The sequence below is a fragment of the Nylanderia fulva genome, unplaced genomic scaffold, assembly GCF_048542155.1.
Source record: "Nylanderia fulva isolate GAGA-0341 unplaced genomic scaffold, ASM4854215v1 Scaffold22, whole genome shotgun sequence".
Lineage (NCBI taxonomy): Eukaryota > Metazoa > Arthropoda > Insecta > Hymenoptera > Formicidae > Nylanderia > Nylanderia fulva.
This window is the reverse complement of record NW_028190285.1, coordinates 1,306,713-1,330,227: the sequence shown is the minus strand read 5'-3', so window position 1 is coordinate 1,330,227 and position 23,515 is coordinate 1,306,713. Positions and strand designations below refer to the sequence as shown.

Below are 23,515 nucleotides of genomic sequence, written 5' to 3'. Positions count from 1 at the left end.
TTATTTATTACTCTGTCGATGTATACGCACACAATTATTTATTTAATAAATGGATTTGATAAATTAAAAGGCACTAATTTATAAATTCGTTATCAAATAAAAAATTTTCAAAAGTATATGATTTCACGAAAATGCACAGATATTTCAATGTCAGTCTCTCTTTGTACGTTGAATATACTTGACGTGTGTTGTCTATTTGACACTATATTCTCTTATAACTTCTTTGAATTTAATTATTCTTTTTTACAATTAAATCACTTGAGAAGGACCTGTGATTTAAAGTATTATAATAAAGAGAAATTGTCAGTTTGGTCGAGAGAAAAGTGTTTGGAATTTATTTATTTATGATGTTGTTCAAAATAATCGGCATATTTATATTGTTCATCTTGTCCCGTGACTTTTTGTATAATGTTCCATTTTTCGCATAACTTTAATTTCAAACGTTTAGGGAAGATTTCAGAAAAACATAATGGAGTGGTACTCATATAAAATGTCTGAAATTGAGGATCTCTATTAATCGAGACATCAATTTTATCGAGCATTTGAATTAATTGAGCTTTTTTTGTCATGAGAAACATTATAGGGAGATGCATTGAGTCTAATGTAGGGAGAATTGAAGCAACCAGATGGCACCAAACTAGTCCTTTCTTTATGTGAGGTATTAAGAAATTCACATGCTTAAAATGTGAATGTGAAATTTTGGATGGTGCATAAATACATGCCAAGGATATGCTTGGAAAGCTATATACTATGTGAGAGTAGATAATCGTTTGCGGATTATGATTTGTCACGCTTTTGAGCTCATATTTGTCAAACAGTATAGTTAATAATTCAGTTATTCCTGGGAAATTTTGGTCGATTTCTACACAACTCAAATAACATAAAACGATGACATCGTCGACAAGAAGCATCTTATTAGTAAATTTATACACAGACTTATATGTATAATTTACACCGTTTATCTTGTACTTATAATAAAGATTTCGTAAAGGCTCAGTTATATGTTTTGCATGTTTAACTATTATATACTCGATGACTCGTCTCGGACTATAGTTTAATATAGGAGTTTCCGAGGGAAAATCACCTAAAAACAGGATCTCTTCAACATAAGCCATTTTCTTTGGATCGTTTAACATGCTTATTAGTGGCATTAATATGCTATGTTTATCCTCGACTTCGATTTCACAGTGTTCCATGTTGTTTGAGTCTATCGGTGTAATCTGTTACAAATTTTGAATTTCTCTTTTTTTAAGTGTCTTAATGAATATCGACTGAATGCATGCACAAGTAAAAATTTAGCTTTTTAAAATATATATATATATATATAATATATACATGAGTTTAAAAAAATATTGACACAATCTACTGGATAATAATACTGTAAGTGTGATCATTTTGTTTACTTGCGATTTTGAAAAGCTATAATAGAATAATACGCGCGAGAACAGTATATATTTTTTTAAAATAGATTTAATTATTTCTTTCCGAAATATATAAGACATGCGTTAAAAAAAACTCGTTAATAAAAGAATTATATCACATACATACTTGATACTATTGTTTCGTAGAAATTGAAAAAGTTTTTCTATCTGATCCCGGAAAGTGTGTGCTTCTTTGCGCGAGGCACGACTTCTTCTAACATTAACAGTTAGAAATGTAAACCAGACAATAAAAAGTTGATAAAGAAACCAAGATACTAGGTCGAACAACATAAACATAAATCTATAAACATATAGGTATAAAATTGTAAACTCATGTACATTTTTATATATATAATATATACATTATATATATGTAATATACACAATATAATTTTACACAATTTTTGCAATTAATATTTATAAGAAGCATATTTTAGACATCATTTTTCAATAAATATTTATGAGCATATAAATAGAAATGGAATAACTGATTCTGTTTTTTAATCTGTCTAATATATATATTTCAAATGTCTTATATGTATCGAAAAATTTATTTCAGGATAAGTTTCAAATTTTACTCTAAAAAATAAATAAATTTAAATAAATTGTTAAATAGTGTATAGATTATGCATGATTCTTTGTTTTTAAATTGAAAATTAATTAAAATTTGAATATCTCTGTGTTCGTAAGTGTTTCAAGTAACCTTATTAAAAATACTTATTTAATAAAATAGTTTTTCGAAAGCGTATATTTAATTGGAAGAAAATTAACTGGCTGTGAAAATTTTATTTTGAATAAAACGCAGATTTATTAATTGAATACTTCCGCTAATAAATTTGTGCTAATTGTAAGAGTTTAAATGCCTCGTTATTTTGTAGCACATGCAATATACGAATTTCATTAAATAATGTAATTATAAAAATAATAATTTTCTACGAGGGTTCAAAAAGTTGCAAGATCAAAGTTGCATTCATGATCGGAATAAAACTCGAGTCACTGAAAAAAATATATTTTGACTAAAATTTTAAATGTAATTCAATTGTTTATCGAAAAATGTAGAATTATCCGAAACGGATGCACCATCATTTTTTAAATTGTATTAAAACAATACGAACGCGCTAATCTTCAATTTTATATTAAAAATAATTTTTTAAAAATAAAATATATTTAAACTCGAATAATATTACAATATAAGCAACAAAAGATCAATTTGCATATGTCTTGACAAAGAATTATATTAATATTAGTAATATTAATAAATTAGCATTATTCATAAATCAGTAAGATCGTCTAGTTATATATAACGCTATTAATTCTTCGTTTCCTGCAATTGCGTGACAGCAGTAGCCAGATTCATTTGCAGATCGTCACAGGGATCGGTGATTACCTCGTCCCGTTACGTATACTCGAATGCACTTCAAGGTCTCGGGAGTAAACGTTAGCGGCCGTTTAACTAGTTGGCAAATATACGTTAACGCGTTTAGCACGCTTTGGTCATTTATGTATGTATATACACACCCGGTATATAACGCGGCCGAAACGCGAATCGTAAAATTTTCAGACCACTTTTTAACGTCTGATAATTTACATAAGAATATAACATAATCTATATTGCCTCGACAGTCTATGAAAAATGTGTAAGAAGCTCTGTTAGATTAGCTCTCCTCTGCAAACATCGAACGATTCTTGAGCAAATACAAAAGATTTGAAAAATGTTCTCGAACTTTATATTAAAATTTTATAAAACAGCACGTTTTTAAAACAATGTTATATTTATCGCAAGAAAAATGGACAATTTTTACGGACAAAATATCGATAATAAATTTTATACAGTTAGATTGAAATAGCCGTAAATTATGGCACGTGGAATCGTTCACATATTTCCCTTGGATAACGTTAACAGCTGATTACGTCCGCGTAATCGGAAGTCTCACGAATCGGCATAATAAATTTGTATCGAGCAATTTATCGATACAACGAAGAGAGTTAATTACAGTCAGGCGCCGATAAAGAAATAGCAGGTGTTCGCTTTCTGGAGCATCCCGACGTTCGCCGGTTAATTATCGGCGACAGGACGCCCAGTAGTTCATTCTCTATCCCTCTTCAACGTACTTTGAAAATGCGCTTAAATTGCTGATATCGCAATCCCCGAGAGAGCTAACGCGTATCTCGATCGCACAATGGGGCTTCTCCGTGAATATATATAAAAAATATAAAAAATTCATATTTTTTACAAACAAGTAAAATATATAAATAATGAAAGTGTGAAAAGCAAAGAAAATATTGGAGCTGTGCTTATATTTGAGTTTAATTATTGTGCAAGTACCTTTCCGTACCACCGCGTCGTGATTTAAAATATCGTAATAAAATAGGTACATCGATGATATCTATTTTACCCGAAAATATACATATGAATGTTTTACCGAAATTCGATACTTTTTGCGGAATTTACGAAGCGTATAAAGAAATGTTACTTGCCCTAATAAAATACCGCTCCGCAGGGAATCGAAAGAAATTGTAGTAAAATTATCATTATGATAAAGAAAATACTTGGTTTTTGACATGATCATAATTTTTACAGATTTCATCAGAAAAAATTTTCAACATATTTTTATTATTATTATTATTCTAGAGCCTGCCGACAAAAGAAAATAAAAAAAAAACACATACTTTGAGTTAGGCATTACTATATATTATTTAGATCTGAAGTTTGTATCATACACACATCTGTTACAAATATTGTACATAAGCTTTGCATTAAATTATTATTTATGTTATATTGATTATCCATTTACAATAATGAACTCATAGTAAACAATACTGATATAATTGTTAATATAGTAAAAAAATATATTATATAAATGTTTATGAGATAAAATATTACTTATTATTCTGTCGATGTATACGCGCACAATTATTTATTTAATAAATAAATTTGATAAATTAAAAGGCACTAATAGTCTCTGTGCATTCTAAAATTATGATAATACAGAAACTGTTTCTTTTCGAAAACAGTTTGGAATCGATATACATAAATCCATTTCCAACGAACTAAAATTGACAAAGAAAATTGTTTAAAAATCTAATCTAATAACAATATCTAATTAAGAAAAAATATATATATATGTACGTATGTATTTTTTCTCGGAGATAGATTGGATTTCTCAAAACAATTTTTTTTCTGTCAATTTTAGTTCATTATTTTTTTATACAATGAAACCTTAAATAAATATTAATACAAATTGATAAAAAAATGTCACAAAAAAATTCGTGCTTTCTAAATGTTATAACTATAAAAGCAAGTTAATCGTAATTAATCTTTGTAACGATAAGTACGTACTTATATTTATATATGTATAAGTATACATACATATAATATCAGAGTAATGCTAGATATAAAACCAGAACATATGTTACTGAAGTTTTGGTAGAGAATTGGGAAAGCCATTCAGCTCTTGTAATGTTAAGTCTGCTGTTGGTTTAGAATTTTACATTTATTATATTGTTCAAAATAATCGGCATATTTATATTGCTCATTTTGTCCCGTGACTTTTTGTATAATGTTCCATCTTTCGCATAACTTTAATTTCAAACCGTCAGGGAAAGCTTGAGAAAAACACATTGAAGCGGTATCATTATAAATAGTTTGAATGTCAATATTAGAGATATCAATCGAGTTATCAAGTTGTTTGAGAATTCGAATTAAATTAGCTTTTATTACCATGAGAGATATTATAGGGAGATGCATTGAGTCTAATGTAGGGAGAATTGAAGCAACTAGATAGCACCAAAACCCTACTTTCTGTAAGCAAGATGTTGCGAGGTTCAGAGGCACTAAGTGTGAAGAATATGGAATTTTGGATGGTGCATAAATACATGCCAAGGATATGCTTGGAAAGGAATGTACTATATGAAAGCAGGTAATCACATGTGGATTTACGCTTTCGAACTGAATCTCATATTTGTCAAGCAGCATAGTAATTAATTCAGTTCTTACTGGCCAATTTTGGTCGACTTCTACACAACTCAAATAACATAAAACGATGACATCGTCGATAAGAGGCATCTTATTAGTAAACTTATACACAGACATATTCTCATAATTTACACCGTTTATCTTGTAACTATAACGGAGACTTCTTAAAAAATCATTATCATGTTTATTATATGTATTTATTATATGCTCGATGATTCGTCTAGGACTATAGTTGAATATTGGAAGAATCTCCTCAGTTCCCGAGGGAAATTCATTTATAAACTTAATCTCTTCAACATAAGCCGTTTTGTTTGGATCGTTTAACATGCTTATCAGTGGCATTAATATGCCATGTTTATCCTCGACTTCGATTTCATAGTGTTCCATGTTTGAGTCTATCGGTGTAATCTATTACAAATTTTGAATTTCTCTCTTTTTAAATGTTTTAATGAATATCGACTGAATGCATGCACAAATAAAAATTTAGGTTTTTAAAATATATATATAATATATACATTTAAAAAAATATTGACACAATCTACTGGATAATAATACTGTACGTGTGATTATTTTGTTTACTTGCGATTTTGAAAAGCTATAATAGAATGATATGCGCGAGAACAGTATATATTTTTTAAAATAGATTTAATTATTTCTTTTCGAAATATATAAGACATGCGTTAAAAAAAACTCGTTAATAAAAGAATTATATCACATACATACTTGATACTATTATTTCGTAGAGATTGAAAAAGTTTTTCTATCTGATCCCGGAAAGTGTGTGCTTCTTTGCGCGAGGCACGACTTCTTCTAACATTAACAGTTAGAAATGTAAACCAGACAATAAAAAGTTGATAAAGAAACCAAGATACTAGGTCGAACAACATAAACATAGGTCTATAAATATATAGATATAAAATTGTAAACTCATGTACATTTATACATATAATATATAAATTATATATATGTAATATACACAATATAATTTTACACAATTTTTAAATTAATATTTATAAGCATATAAATAGAAATGGAATAACTAGTTCTCAGTTTTTTAATCTGTCTAATATATATTTCAAATATCTTATATATATATCAAAAAATTTATTTCAGAATAAATTTCAAATTTTACTCTAAAAAATAAATAAATTTAAATAAATTGTTAAATAGTGTATAGATTATGCATGATTCTTTGTTTTTAAATTGAAAATTAATTAAAATTTGAATATCTCTCAGTGTTCGTATGTGTTTCAAGTAATCTTATTAAAAATACTTATTTAATAAAATAGTTTTTCGAAAGCGTATATTTAGTTAGAAGAAAATTAATTGGCTGTGAAAGTTTTATTTTGAATAAAACGCAGATTTATTAATTAAATACTTCCGCTAATAAATTCGTGCTAATTGTAAGAGTTTAAATACCCCGTTATTTTGTAGCACATACAATATACACATTTCATTAAATAATGTAATTATAAAAATAATAATTTTCTACGAGGGTTCAAAAAGTTGCAAGATCAAAGTTGCATTCATGATCGGAATAAAACTCGAGTCACTGAAAAAAATATATTTTAACTAAAATTTTAAATGTAATAAATTTTTTTATCGAAAAATGTAGAATTATCCGAAACGGATGCACCATCATTTTTTAAATTGTATTAGAACAATACAAACGCGTCAATGTTCAATTTTATATTAAAAAGAATTTTTTTTTAAATAAAGTTTATTTAAACTCGTATATTTTTTGACAGAAATCAGCTGATAACTGTCAAAGAATATTAATCGAGTTTAAAGAACTGTAACATATTACTTGAAACATATTATTACTTTAATTTTTAAACATATTATTTTACAATCTAATTAACAAATTAACGCTTTATTAATATTTTCTGACAGAAATCAGATGATTAATGTGCTATTAATTTGCTAATTAAATTTTAAAATAATAATGTTATAGAAATTAAAATAACATTTTTTAAATAATATATATATATGTGTGTGTATAATACCTTAAATTCGATTAATATTTTAAAGTCTACTCTATCTCTTAAGGAGATGCTGATCCTGTCTGTTTTATCGACAAATATTATTTTCATTTAAATCTTTATTGGCAGAACTAAAAATCGTTTGCTAGAATTGAAGTATTCATAATAACAAAGCTGGGCTATTATATATGTATATAAAAAATCTTTAGTAAGCCTCGCATGAAATCTCTAAATATTTTCACGTTACCAGACTGTTCTCTCGAGGGATTGAATCACGAGGGGCAAACGAATCGAAATCGCATTTACCGTGTCACTGAGAGAGCGAACGGCGTCTCACGTGAATTTAAACGTACACTTTGAAAGTACTGCAGCGGGAATAAAAGAAAACGGTAGCGCGAAAACAAACATAAGCGAGCTCTTGCATCTGCATAACGAGCATAGTACCGCGTGATACTACGTAATCTCGCGATTACGAGAGCGAATCCCGAGTGTATGATCACGTCGCTATACCTGATTGCATCTGTTTGTATGTGCAAGGATACTTTGCGAAAACATTCGCCAGAGAGAAACTCTGTAATTCAGCCGGCGAAGATTAGGATCTATTCGAATTTAAAGAGATGAAGACTTAAAAAATTTCTATTTTAAATTTGTAATATTTTTTTATTATTGAATATTGTGTAATATTTAGGCAATTTGAAATGTCATTTATAAAGACTCATATTGAAAGATAATTTAACTTCTTTTTCATAAAAGACTCATACAGGTGCGATTACAATAAATTAACTGCTCTTTCTATTCGTTATTCGCAAAAATAATCCACCTATTGTGCGAAATTGAAAATTGTGGAACACACAAAGGCGTATATCAGGTCGTCGCGCCCCTAGCATTTCAATTTTTAAACGGGGTCTTTGTTCCACGCGAACTGAGAGCTTGGCCTCAGGAGGTATTTTCGGGACGTGTAACAATTCTTATCACATCTCGACGGTTCGGAGTTACACCATTTCCCCATTGCTACTTAGAAAAAACGGGAGCACTCACCAGCGCTCATAAATTTTCGAGCATTCTCATGCAAAATAATCTGAAAAGACTAAAGGTGATATGTGCATTTGTGTGCGTTTGCGTCCGTGTGGCAAAAATTCAGAGAGATATATATACTTCACTTAATAAAACTTCAAAATTTTCAAAGTAACTTTGTTCCAAATTTTGTCTACATAAAGTTAGATAGAAGTAAAATAAACTGTGTAAATATAAAAAATGCAGTAGATAAATATTCTGTTATTTCCAACCGAGTATTACGTGAACAGCGATAGGAAACTCGGTTTCTTGTATCTTTGCGTTACGTAAGAAATTTTCGCGCAAGCAACAAAAGATCAATTTGTATATATCTTGACAAAGAATTATATTAATATTAATGATATTAATAAATTGGTATTATTTATAAATTAATGAAAGCGCCTAGTTATATATAATGCTAATTAATTCTTCGTTTCCTGCAATTGCGTGACAGCAGTAGCCAAATTCATTTGCAGATCGTCACAGGGATCGGTGATTAGCTCGTCCCGTTACGTATACTCGAATGCACTTCAAGGTCTCGGGAGTAAACGTCAGCGGCCGTTTAACTAGTTGATAAATATACGTTAACGCGTTTAACACGCTTTGGTCATTTATGTATGTATGTACACACCCGGTATATAACGCGGCCGAAATGCGAATCGTAAATTTGCAGACCAGTTTTTACAGTCCGATAATTTACACAAGAATAGAACATAATCTATATTGCCTCGACAGTCTATGAAAAATGTGTAAGAAGCTCTGTTAGATTAGCTCTCCTCTGCAACATCGAACGATTCTTGAGCAAATACAAAAGATTTGAAAAATGTTCTCGGACTTTATATTCCAATTTTATTAAATTGCACGTTTTTAAAACAATGTTATATTTATCGCAAGAAAAAATGGACAATTTTTACGGACGAAATATCGATAATAAATTGTATACAGTTAGATTGAAATAGCCGTAAATTATGGCACGTGGAATCGTTCACCTATTTCCCTTGGATAACGTTAACAGCTGATTACGTCCGCATAATCGGAAGTCTCGCGAATCGGTATAATAAATTTGTATCGAGCAATTTATAATTAATAACAAATAAATAGCAAAGAAATAGCAGGTGTTCGCTTCCTGGAGCGTCCCGACGTTCGCCGGTTAATTATCGGCGACAGGACGCCCAGTAGTTCATTCTCTATCCCTCTTCAACGTGCTTTGAAAAGGCGCTTAAATTGCCGATATCGCAATCCCCGAGAGAGCTAACGCGTATCTCGATCGGACAATGGGGCTTCGCCTCGCGTCGCAATTAAATCGTCAATCATCTGAGTCTCTAATTGCGATATCCCAGTACTGTGGACCTCTCGCAAACGCGAGTGTTAAGGTAAACGCGCATCCTTTGTTGGCATCTCGATAAATTCCTGAATCGAGAACCAGTTAACAGAGCGAGATGTGAGAATAATGAGAAGATAATCGAGAATTAAAAAAAAATATATTAAAATAATGAGGAGCTTTAATCTTTTCACTCAATATGTACATACTCAATATCTACCCCGAGGCACTGTTAAATTTTGCAGTTTTTAATCTAGGCGAGCGAGAGAGATATTAGCCATTTTGTTCTTATTATTTATTATTTAATATTAAAATCGATGCAATTGATTGCGTTGATTCGTGATACCAATATTGATCTTTTCAACAAATAATCTTTATTAAAACTATTCTTGCTATATACATATTTATAAGAACGTTGCTTTTGTAAGGGAGTAAATGCATTGCATATGCATATTAAATGCATTGTCTTTAAATATAAGAAAATATAGCAGAAATGCGATGCATTCGCGGGCAGCAGAGAGGAAGTGAGCCGACGTCGTTCATTTTCCACCTTTCCGTTTATCAAGACAACGCCAAGGCGAACTTTAAAAGAGCACGGAGCTGCCATACCACGGAGTACAGCAGCGAAAAGGGAAAGGGCGACAGCTACTATCAGACGGTATATTAATTTAACGGTCGGATGGTCTAGGAGAATAATAGGGCGACTTATTGAGTCTGCGGAGAGAAAATGAACTTTCGAAATCGGAAATTTAATCAATCGCGATGATAACTCACCCTCCGATAAAGTCCTTCGACGGCAATAAGAATTGTTTTGTTTTAAATAACACAAATAACTTGCGGAATTTATATTCGAGTTATTAATTAATATAGAATCGTGAAATCAAAAATTAATCAAATATTATTCCAATAATATTTCGATGAATAATTTCATATTAATATAAATTATAACAGTATTAATAATTAATTCCAAACAGAAAGATAGAGAGGTTTTCGAATAAAATTAAGGACGAGACAATTAAATGCTCGAAACGTAGGATTATACGCTAATAAATGTTTTCGAACAAGTTCTCGTTTTGGTACCGTGAGGAATGCGTGTTTCAACAATAGTTGGTTTCATGTGTTTATGCTCATCCGCCATAAACGCGGATTTCCCCTCTCAACTTTATGATCGTCCTCGTTTAGTCAGATCGTTGCATGCAACAATAACATCGAGTATGATAAAGGGAATTATTGTGTTGTTCAACGCGGATGCCACAAATATTTTGTCTGCAATGTATATGTGCGTTGGTCATTGTTCGTGACAAATATAAGAGAAAAATATTACTATACTTTCAAAAACTTGCGCGAATGCAAAATTTTTTTTATGTATGAGAAAAAAAATCTGGTCTACGCTTCCGACTAGTTTTTTAAAATTTCATCCAAATTTTACTGCAGTTTATATGATATTTAAATTTTACATTCTTTCGAGTGTAAACTCGCATTTTAGTTGAGCTATTTTCTCTCTCTCTCTCTTTCTCTTTCTATCTCCGCATAAAAAAATTTATAAGAATTTTTCAAAATAATGATATATTTATTCTGATAATGAATTGCAATTGATTATATTGATCATATTGTTTTCTTTTCCTTATATAACTCAATTTATTTAACTCGTAACATTAAAGTTTCAACCAGCAGTGCCGAGTATAAAAAAGATAGAAAGTGTCGAGCGAGCTGACATTTATTCATGCTGAAAATGTCAAAGACGAATGTCTGCAGTGATAAATGGTCCACGTGGTCAGACAGCGTCTGGTTACGACAAGGCGCAATTTCCAGCGTTAATTTTCCGGCCACGTTTCTTTCTTCATTATCCGTCGCTAATTTTCCTCTCGCGCGTTTTTGACGAGTTCTGTTTAAATGTATTCATTCGCAGTAACTTCGTCGCTTCATCGTTTTCACAACGTTGAATGCGAGTCTGAATTATTTTGCCACCGAACTCGAAATTATCTCGACATTTGAGAAATCCGAAATGTGCAAAAATTAAACTCTATAATATTATTTAATTTTCTCTGTGAATATATATAAAAAATATAAAAAATTCATATTTTTTACAGACAAGTAAAATATATAAATAATGAAAGCGTGAAAAGCAAAGAAAATATTGGAGCTGTGCTTATATTTGAATTTAATTATTATACCTTTCCGCACCACCACGTCGTGATTTAAAATATCGTAATAAAATAGGTACATCGATGATAGCTATTTTACCCGAAAATATACATATGAATGTTTTACCGAAATTCGATACTTTTTGCGGAATTTACGAAGCGTATAAAGAAATGTTACTTGCCCTAATAAAATACCGCTCTGCAAAGAATCGAAAGAAATTGTAGTAAAATTATCATTATGATAAAGGAAATACTTGGTTTTTGACACGATCATAATTTTTACAGAAGATTTCATCATCAGAAAAATTTTTCAACAAATTTTTATTATTATTATTATTCTAGAGCCTGCCACAAAAGAAAATAAAAAAAAAACACATACTTTGAGTTAGGCATTACTATATATTATTTAGATCTAAAGTTTGTATCATGCACACATCTGTTTCAAATATTGTACATAAGCTTTACATTAAATTATGATTTATGTTATATTGATTATCCACTTACAATAATGAACTCATAGTAAACGACATTGATGCATTATTATAGTAAAAAAATTATATATATTATATATATGTTTATGAGATAAAATATTATTTATTACTCTGTCGATGTATACGCGTACAATTATTTATTTAATAAATGGATTTGGTAAATTGAAAAGCACTAATTTATAAATTTGTTACCAAATAAAAAATTTTCAGAAGTATATGATTTCACGAAGATGCACAGATATTTCAGATATGTCGTTTGCGAGATGTTATTCACAAACATTTTGGCACTTCCATGCCATGTACCACATGCACCATCAAAATCGATAACAATATCTTTTCCTATAACAATAATTTTCAGCTTATTTAACACAAACGCACGCACAAACTATTCAAAAGTGGTCATTGATGACATGTCTTATCGGCCTAAATAAAAATGTTATTTCGAGAAATTTTTTGTCTGTTTATTAAATCCGCATATAATACCGCAACTGTTTTTGCAACACTCGTTATTTTAATTTTCATACTTTTTGCCACTATAAATATTCCCTTCTTTCTTTACATACCTAATACGAACGTCCTGAATAAAATTTTATCAGTGCGAATATCGGGATTTTAATTATTTTAAACCACACCCAGTTGAATAAAACATATGTCATGAACGGCAGCCTGTACGTAGAGATGAGAAAAATGAACGATACTATATATTTTACCTCTATATATCTTGTTGAATACATAGAATTGAATAAAGTTTATTTTATTTTTATTCTCCTGTTATCGAGTTCAAATGATGTGACATAAATGTGTATCGTGACCGTATTGTGTTCCGGAAATGAGATTTGCCCGGCAAATGAAAACGCAAGGCGAATGAGAAGTATTATTAGACGGATAGGGGTATTCTCCTAATCGATCAAAGCCCCCGAAGTACAAAGACGTCTTCGCAATTATTTGCATGACAAATTAATTGTCTTGATGTCCACGGAACGCAATTACGACGGACTAATTCGATGCGCGTCAGAAACCAGCTGTCCTGAATCGTCTTAATTTGCCGACCGGTCGCTGACGTAACGTCGGCATTCCGCATACGGAGAGGGCACGGTTGATTTGATTGCGGAACTCGCACCTGAACGTTTGATTCATTTGCATCCGAGGAACCGCCTCGAGATGACGCGTGCTCTCCCTCTCTCTTACTCTTTCCCATATAGTCATGCAGCTGTATATGTTAACTGAATGGTTGCGAAATTAGCGTGTTCAGCTTCTGTATGTATGCAAATATACATACATACACTGGAAAAAATTTATTAACTTGACTAAATCTTTCGACTAAATATTACTTTGTTAATTAAACATATAAAAATATATTTAAATTAAATTTAACATATTAAATCCAACAAAACGTATGTTTGACTTAAATGCTAATATATGTTCAATTAACAAAATAGTAATTTAATCAAAAAGTTTAGTCAGATTTTTTTCAGTGTACGTATGCATGCAGGAAAAATTCGAATGATTAAAATTCAGCTGCTTTACGAAGATTTGAAAAATCGCGAAAAATAGACGTCATCTCCCTCGAAATACGTAATCGATAAATTTTATACGTTCGGTACAGACGAAGGAAAAATCTCTTGCAGCCACCGAGCCGTGATATCCGTTGCATTGAGAACACGGTTTTTCGCATGCAGAAATCGCACAAAGTGCGACTAAGCGGAAAAGAGAAAAAAGCGCTGAAATAAATATATATATATATATATATATATATATATATATATATATATATATATATGCATATATCAGTTAGCTGCATATTCCAGAACAAAAGCAGGCTTACTCGCGCCAATTCAGATCTTTATACCCCCGCATTTATTTCCTATTTCGTGCTATTCGGCGATGCAAGAAATCGACTGTTGCATATATACAAGCACACATATTCGTCATGCTCGAAAATATTAAATATCGGAAAATAGTCGCGAGAGTTTCGAGAGAAAGTAGTTGCAGTTTTATTATTCATTGACACAAAGCAACCGGGTGGCAGAAATTTAATTGGGAGAAATTAAGATTGTTCCGTCGAATATATTGCATTCCGAGCTTTATAGAGCGTGACTCGGTACGCTAGTTTAACATATATGTATATAAGTTTCAAATATATAATTTTATTTCCGCAAAATTTATAATTGCATTCCCGAGAGGTATTAAACGTAATTTGGCATCTCACAGAGAGAAGGGAACTTTGTTTCATCCTTTTCTATTATTATTTTACTGCTTCTGATTGCACTTAACTTGTTCGCTACTTTAGTAAAGAATATAGAGTATACTGTAGCGAAGAGTTTACTAAGTATACTTTACGCTTTCTGCTTCTAACTGTCGAAATGAGAATAAATATCGGTCCCTATACCGACACAGCCATGTGTTTTTTTAGTCGTTCGACCAAATCCAATTCCGAAATGGCATTTACGTAAGGGAATATATAGTCCATATTCTGACACGAAGAAACCACTTTGCGTCACCGTGTGCCACGTGCGTGGCAATATCGCCGGAACATTCCTTTAAACGAGCCGAAAGTTTCGGCGAGAGGTCGAGGAAAAATAAAGCCCCAGATGCAGAAGGAAAGGCCTCCCGTGCACCTGGCAGCTGCATATTCTGCACCATGTAAATGCATCAGTGACTAACAATAAGTGCCGCGGAGATAAACTCTCGTATGTATGCGCGGCTAGTATAAATGTATGCTTAATATTTACCAGCTATAGCTTCAACCTGAAAAGCATAATGAGCGAATTTTGGAAGTTGCTTAGCATCGAGAGGATAAACTCTCGAAACGAGGATGCAGTGTAACGAAAATGCAATATCGTATAAAAAAGAAGATATCAAATTTAATTAAAAAAAATATTTAGATATAGAGATTGTAAATATTAAATTGACGAAACTTTTAGTTTTTTCGGGAAAAAATTCTCGATTCGAATATTCCGCAGTAATAACTTATTTTTTGGAACCTATTCTTCAATCGAAAATATAGGCTGCGCAGTTGAATCTCTTTCACGCTAGAGCACATTATCTTGTCGAACTATTTGATACGATGGTTTCGACGAAGGAGATAATAGCCACGATAGCTCTATCCTCGGACGAATCTTGAAGAGAGAAAAGAATGTTCAATGAAGTCCGTCGCTCGCATCCCGACCCACAAAGATCGTCTCCTCTTCCGCAGGTTTTCTCTGAGGAAAGGTCTCATTTTGTCCTCTTTTGTTGCGGATTTCAATTGGCTGCCGCAAGAGAGATTTCTTCCTTCTTCCGGCGATGTCACCGAAAGCAAGAGAATCGAAATAGAGTGCGAGTGCAAATTAGGTCATTCGATTAAAAAAAAAGAAAAAGAAAAAAGAACCAATAAAAAAAGTGGCAGTCCGATTTCCTCGAATCGATGCATTAGCGCAACTGCGTATATTTCTAGGAAAAGATGCAGTTACTTAATCATTTCTAAAGCCACTCCCTACAGTTGATAGTATCAAGAATTGCAAAAAATAATAAAAACAGAAGTATTACGTAGATAGGCGAGTAAATTAAATAACTAGCAAAGTAAATGTGCTAAAGATTAATATTACTGATAAAAGAATATTTATAAAAAAAATTATTTAAAAACATTATTATTGATAATTCGACTATCTACAATCGCGTATAGAAAAAATAGATAATCCCATAGCATTGTTTTATTAAATACTCTCATTTATCGCGAAGAAAAGCGCCGCTAGCGAAAGAACAGTTATCGAATCGTCACGAAGCCATGGAAAATCTATTTTCAGCAACATATCACTGTCAAGAAGGGAAGGAATGTTGGAACTCCTCGTTCTGACTTTTTCGCGCCAGATCTTGATCCGTGGCGATCGTTTATCATGTGAGCGACAGATATATTACTTGCTGGCGAACAATCGGAAAATTTGTCGGGTCATTAGCATTCGCAATTGATTCTCGAATACGAGATTCCGCGTGTTTCAGCACTTTCCCGACCATTTCGTCCATTTCAGGATGCCGTCTGCACCATTTTGATTAATGATCGAAATCGGTCGCCAAATGCATTTCGTTCGTTTTCCTCCAGGAAAATCGTCCATGCTTACGAATTATTGATATTCGATGAGAAAACAATTCAATCAAATCTCGGCTCTCTTTCCTTATCGGCCTTATTTCCTTATTTTTTTCATTGAAAGGTGTTCATAATGAGATTATCGAATGTCGTAGTGCGATCTGTGCGTGACATTACGATGACATTTCTCGCGGGTTAAAAACAATGATGGTTGAACGCGTCATCGAAACAGAATGTTTTTTACCGGTTTGACATTTAAGTTTAGTTGTACTTAGTCTTTTTCTTCGTTCGATTACGAAATTAGAATCGCGCTTTAAATAATAAATGATTCGTTCGATACTTGAAACACGATAAATGTTAGTATTTTCGCGGCGATAATTACTATCTTTAAGTTCGATGCAAGTATCCAACGTGGAAGTAAGGTGTTTCTGGGTCGCCCGAGGTTCTGAGAATAAGAGAAGCCGAATGCGTTTTTTTCTCGCCTTTCATCTAATTGCGGTGGTAATACTAGATAAGGCTAAGACGCATTTTCCGTCCACATCCAAAGGATCGGCAAAAAAGAGCGGAATCAAAGCGAGGTAGACTCTGCAGCCGGCATTGATTTATAGCGCTGTTATTATACGCTGCTGCCAAGCTGCCGATATCTAACTGGGAATTTTGGCAAGTCTGTTGCAGACGACAAAAATTCGTCTACTTTGTCGGGAAATGCGAAGATATTTTTCTCAGACTCAAAATTATGGAAATAACTAAATTGCAGCCTCTTTATTGAAATAATGAAAACACATTTGATTGCAATTTTTTGTAATTTAAAAATATATCTTCTCGACATATCTCCATCGTCCTTTTTCTCCGTTGTTTGTTAGCTAGCTGTTTCCAGAAATAGATATAACGGGGGAAGAAGAATTATCTCGTCGCGCGAAGGCGAAAAAAGTCGAGGTGGCTTCATCGCTCGGGCCAAATAAACGCGAATTTACAGCCTGGACGTAAGCGGGCGGCGGTTCGTTGTTCTAAATGGACGATTTATCGGTGTTGAAGCCAGAGATGCGCAAGAAACTCGTTAACGAGGAGTAGCTTTTAACGACGGACTCAGCCGCTAGAGTAACGAGGAAAGGGCAGGTCGGCAGCCGTTTCGAACCGGTTGTCGTAACATTGCGCACTTTTACCTCGCGCGTCACGCAAGCGAATCATAAACAATACCCCATAATGAATTACTCGACAGGTCGATTTATTCGCGGAAGAGTTCGGCGATCGCGCCAGTCTGCGAGAAAATAATTAATCGTCCATTAACGTCGGCAGATGTAATTATTACCAGCGGAGTATCGTGCGAAACGGAACCGCATCCAGCTGTGAGATAACCGATCGTCGTTTCCGGTTATACAACGAGACCCCTAACGCGGATACGGGTGATTTATAGAGAACGGAGATGCCACACACACCGTGGACCGCGTTAAATCCGCTACTAACAAGAGGTAATTTTCTTCCCTCGGAACATTTTCTCCATCAAAATATTTAATAGCCAGCGAGATATTCTTCTTCTCCCTTAATGAGCTAGAATTATACTCGTTACAATTACAATATATAATTCGATACGCATTTTTTTTATTTACAAATACAGGAGATTAAATATATTTAGTTCATTAAATAAATCTTTATTTAGCGAAAAGCCAATGAACACTTTTACCCAGTCGAAAAGGAAGCATTAGCAAAATTCACTTTCGTTGAAGTCTTGGTTCATCACGCGATCCTAGCGGAAGACTTTTGCGAGATAAGTATGTGAAAGTGCACTAACAGAGAACCTGGGAACGAAACGACGGGCGGAATCGATAACTTTTCGGAGAAGAAACTTTGATATTTGCCCGCTGAGTGTTTGCATCCCGCATGCCGTTGAGTTCACAAGAACTCTCTCTCGCTCGTTGACGTAAGTCTAGTTATTCCGGCGAAATAATTCGGGCAACATGTATCGACGCCCGAAACGAATGACACGAACTATCACCTTTGTAAACTTTCTCGACTGACAAGAGGGATTCTTTGATATTTCCCGTCGGATTTAATTAAAATGACAACAGGGCTGAAGATGGTACTTAAGTTACTCCCTCGGCCGACATTATGTTCCGACGCACGACAGCAACGAAAACTTAACCATAAACGAGATTCGTAAACTTGATGAAATTTGAAGCTAATTCGCGTTCAAGTCTCGACATCGTACCGCGATGTCGCTATTAATTAAAATCTTTGTCTCTCCCGTACGTTTATATCCTCGAAATAAAATTGATCGAAAGAAAAATTTGTTTTTGACAATCGGAGTATTAAATAACGATTGCGACCCTCATTGTCAGTCGAAAAGGAATAAATAAAAAAAATACGAACAACGTCTCTAGTGAGATCAGCATTTGCTGATTTACGTAGACTGGTGTTTTGTTGACTTAACGGTGTGTTGAGTTCAGTAAATTCTCTCGTCGCATGAAATGAAATGCCCGACCTCTTTCTTCGCCGTGAAAAGAAGAAGTTACGTAAATTTATTTTTCCTACGAAACGAATGTAAATAAGTGCAGCTTAGCAAATATGCGACGAGGCATGCCGAAAGTTCGAGTTTTGTTGAAAACTCGAGGGATTCTCGATCTCTAAATGCGCTTTGCGCGTTCTACATAGTCTCGTACCGACATTAGCGAAGGAAGCTATTAGTAATATACATATATATCTTCTTTGCAACTAATATCTTTGAGTATATTCAGAATCGATGTGTAAGAAATATATATATATGTAAATATATAGGAGAGAAGGAGAGTGTCTAATATATCTGAAACCAACTTTGTGCATATAAATATATATCTCTTGTTAATCTGGGAATAGTGATTAAACGGAACTGATAAGTCAAATTTATAGTCATACTCTATGTCAAACTTGCACACAATAATCGTGTTAAACTATAATAAATATATCATAGTATTCCTCGTAGTAAATTCAAAAGTCTATAATTGATTTATACAATTTTTTAAACCTTTCTCTGAAATAAAAACATTATTTAAACGCGAAGAAAAAAAATTAATTTATAATTTATAAAAAGATCATAAAGTGTAAAAATATGAATAATTATATAATTGATAGTTCTTATCACACATCTTAGAATATATATCAAGTCATGCAAATTTTGAATAGTAATTATTGCTATAATTTATTCATAGTTGCCTGCGTCAGTGAATGTCATAATTAAATTAATGAGCGGAAAGCGAATCGCTACCAAACTTCAACGCGATGTCGACGTTTATGAGAAAATGCAAGCTGCAATATTATGCAGTGAGTGAGTTTGATCGATAGCCTCTGGACTTTCGCAATTAGAACGACGCTCGTCTCGGAAGAATGGCACTGTTGGTTGAAGTTATCGATACTATGTTTTTCTCTGCCGAAAGGAACACGAAGAAACGTTTCAACTTCGCGAGATAGTTTAAAAGTACGTTTTCTGAACAACAAGCAACCTTTTGTGTTCGGCAAAGTGACGCTATAAAAAAAATCGCCCGCGATGTGAAAAACAACCGATCGAAGTTAAATCAAACGGCGCCCTCATTCGAATTAAGTTCTTTAAATTAATTGCGCCTTATAACTAAAACAATAGCAGCAAACAGTGCGCGTTTGCTTAGTTTACGAGTCGCGTGCTTCTTACTGAAACAGTACCATACGATAAGAAGGGCCGAGGTAAAAGCCGGAAATCAATGAATATGATTTTCGTGATGGTGGTTAGAAAGAAATTTCTTTCTCAAAGATTAAAGTTGCAATTAGATATCCTTTCGGAGAGAATTGCGTTTCCTCTTTTCTCCGGAAATATTAGATGTCGAGTTGTAAATGAAATTCGATTATATATGGAAATAAGTTATAAATACCTGACACCAGAGGAAAATTATAAGACGCGTCTATCAACTTCGAAAACTCACCTGAAAAAAAGATAGAAAATATAACATTAGAAATTCTGTTTGAATTAATAAATAGTCTTACATAATTCAGAGATAATTTATTTAATTAAATTATCTCTGTTTTAAAAAGCTTTTTTCGTGTGACTTTATTGCTTCTCTTCTCATGAACAATAATTTTATCTTATTAATTTAATGCGCGCTTGCATTATACTAACAGATTTAACATTAAAACATGAAAGTTTAAATTGTGAAAAATTTGAGAAGATAATCAGCAAATTTATAAAGATTATAACTTGTGTACTAAAAGACACAAAATGCATATTTCTTGAAGATAATGACAGGGATCGCGACAAGTGGAAAGAAAATTTGATGCCGCAAGCAAACCCGACGGCTATTCTCGAACACTGCGGATTGGCACATTGCGAGATGGCTTCGGCACTTTTAGGCCTCGAGTGCAATCGATGTAGCCGCGAAGTCTCGAGAAAGAAATCTCGATCGCGCCAGAAAAGATGCCACATCGAGTTGCTCAGCGATTCGAACGTCGCTGAGAATATCAATATATTGTCTCTCCACGATGCGATCTTGAGAGAACGAGAACGATCGGCCAGGATCGAAATTCACGCATTAATACATTGTATGCAAAATTGGATCTAAATACATTCATATGCAAAATGTGGTTTAAATACGTGGCACGTAGAATCGTTTTTACATATATCGTGATATGATAAAGATAATTGAGACGTCAAAATTATGGCACGAAAAATTTGACGCTTTTATTACATTTTTGAGATATCTTTTTTATATTACAGAACAATTCAATATTTTAATTGAAAAATCTACTTAAGATATATTTAAGATATAGTTTATAGAAAAAAATTGATTTTAATTTTAACAAAAACCCGTTGTTAAAAATTGATATGGGAGAAATATTGAGACTTGTACATTTCACAAGAGTAAATAAGGATATAAAAATATCTCAAAGGAAAGAATATTTGTGTCAACTACAAAGATGATTCAAGGAGAAAAACAACTAAATAGGAAAGTGTTTGAAGAAAGAAACAATATCGATCATCGATTATTTATCTAGAAATAAAGCAACGCGGTTCTATTCTTCTCAGTTATTTGAACTTGAATTTCCATTTTTTGTGAAGCGTGGAAGCGTTACAAAAGAGGCAAACAAGTCGAGTGCATCGCGCATAAAGATTCGCAAGGAAACGCGGAGATGGTATCATCATCGAAAATGTTCCCAGAACCTCTCTTCTCTCTCAAGTTTTGCTTTTTCTGCAATGCTCGAGATAAAAACGTATATGCAGATTCAGCACGAAAATATTTCTCGATCTATTGCCGAATTTTTAAAAGAGAGGTGAAACCGCACAAATCATACAGCCTATACGCGATCGGGTTTTTTTGCTGTGACTTTTAAATATTTCAAGATAAAATTAGTAAGCATACCTAAATTCCTATCTAATTTATCAATATGTGATAAATCGGAGAAAATCAATATAGAAATTGCTTTCCTAAGATAGAAAGATCGTTTATAATCACTTTTAATTTTTTGATAAATTCAATAGGTAAAGAAATCAATTGTTCGTATTCCATTTTTTTAAAATTTTTTTTAGAAAAATGACATTTATGTTGTGGTAAATGTGTAAATAAAACGACAGCATGCGAGTGGACCAAACGTGGCTATTAGCTTTCTCTGCGCCACGCGACCACGGGACTGTCTCCGCTTTCGACCGAGCTATCTAGGATTTCCCAGTCGACCTCCGTCATCGAGGTATTCCCAGCAACTTTGTGAACTCGATTCCTCAAAGAGTGATGATCAACAACTGCGAAACCCAAGAGTGCTTTTCCAATGCGAAAATTCCATCGAACTTCTTCTATTCCGCCGAGTACTCGCAGGGGATTATGATCGAATGTTTTGATACGATAGCAAAGAATCTCTCTCTCTCTCTCTCTCTCTTTCTTCATATCTATCTAATCTCAATCTCTCGTTTGCTAGGAATAAGCCCTGGTTTTTAGAAGAGTTTGTTTGTCCTGAATTTTTTAACCCTTCGTAGAAACATCTCGAATGAAAATAAAAATAAAAATAGCTTTACGTTCTGACCGTCTTTAATAACATCCAAATATAAGAGTCTTATTTCAATAGTTGTTGAGAATATTTGGTTGAAATCATAAAAAACTTAGTCTAACTTTAATTTAATTTTAATGATAAGTAACACAACTTATTACACGGATAATTATTTCTCATTTAAAGATCATGAAAACCTCTTGCAAAAATTATGATCATTTTTAAACGTATGTGTTTATTCTTATCATTAGAAAAAGCCAGAGTTATCCCCCTGTGCTCCTAGCAACCCGGACCATTAAACGCTCAAACGCGCGAGCGTCCTCGGATCCCGAGGGACAAGTAGGTCCGGTTGTGAAAATTTCAGCGCAAACAAAACCGGGGCACTTGCGCGCGTGCATGCGTGGACTAAGAGGGTACCTTCGTCGCCAGAAGTTGAGGAGTTGTCCTCGGGTTCGGGCGACGACCCTGGAGACCGTCGGCCGCACTCACTACCGGCGCTTCCTCCTCTTCGGCTGTTCTCGTGTTGATACCGGGCTCTCTTCTCGGGAGACACCGATCGAGACTCCCTGGGCTCGGCGGCGCCGCACGTGCGGCCTCGTCGTCCATCTCTCGCTTCGAGTCCGGGCAATCGTTTGCTGAAGTCGGTGGGCATCGCCGGTCGCTTTCTAGGAGTACGTTTACGATTTTACGTCCTCCTCGTGTTTGCCGCACAAACAAATCTTTACTCGTTTCCCTTCCTCGCGACGGATTTCGCGAGACGTGATTTTCAAGGTGATTCTATCGATGTATCGATAATTCGAAAACCGACACGTGTCGCGATATATCGTACACTGGTGTTTTTCGTTTTGCATTAATTTGTCCGTCTCGCATGCGAGTAAGTTTTAATTAATATACTAATTAGTTGTTTTGCGCGCGTCGAAATAAATGTGAAAAGTAAATTGTTGACTGTCGGCGGCGATAATCATCGAGATTGGATGCAAACGATTGAAACAGCGCGATTTTAACGCGAATTCTCCGATAAACCATTTCCATGATTAAATATTTATCGCTTATCGAATCACGTTACGTATTTGTACCTCGAAACGTTT

The 23,515-nt window shown here is 33.3% G+C and overlaps 1 protein-coding gene across 22 annotated transcripts in view; it reads right to left on the bottom strand.

The window, feature by feature from the left end:
• Positions 1-23,515, bottom strand: part of LOC114932668 (uncharacterized) — a 158,408-nt gene that overhangs the window by 27,042 nt on the left and 107,851 nt on the right. For 11 of the 22 annotated variants that reach the window (XM_085482826.1, XM_085482827.1, XM_085482828.1 and 8 more), the window contains one exon: positions 22,845-23,092. The exons of 9 other annotated variants lie outside the window; for them this stretch is intronic. In XM_085482826.1, coding sequence (XP_085338952.1) covers positions 22,845-23,092 — 248 coding nt within the window. Of the gene's footprint in view, positions 1-20,326; positions 20,378-22,844; positions 23,093-23,515 lie in introns of all 22 variants that reach the window. 2 more of the 22 variants (XM_085482835.1, XM_085482830.1) reach the window with 1 other exon arrangement.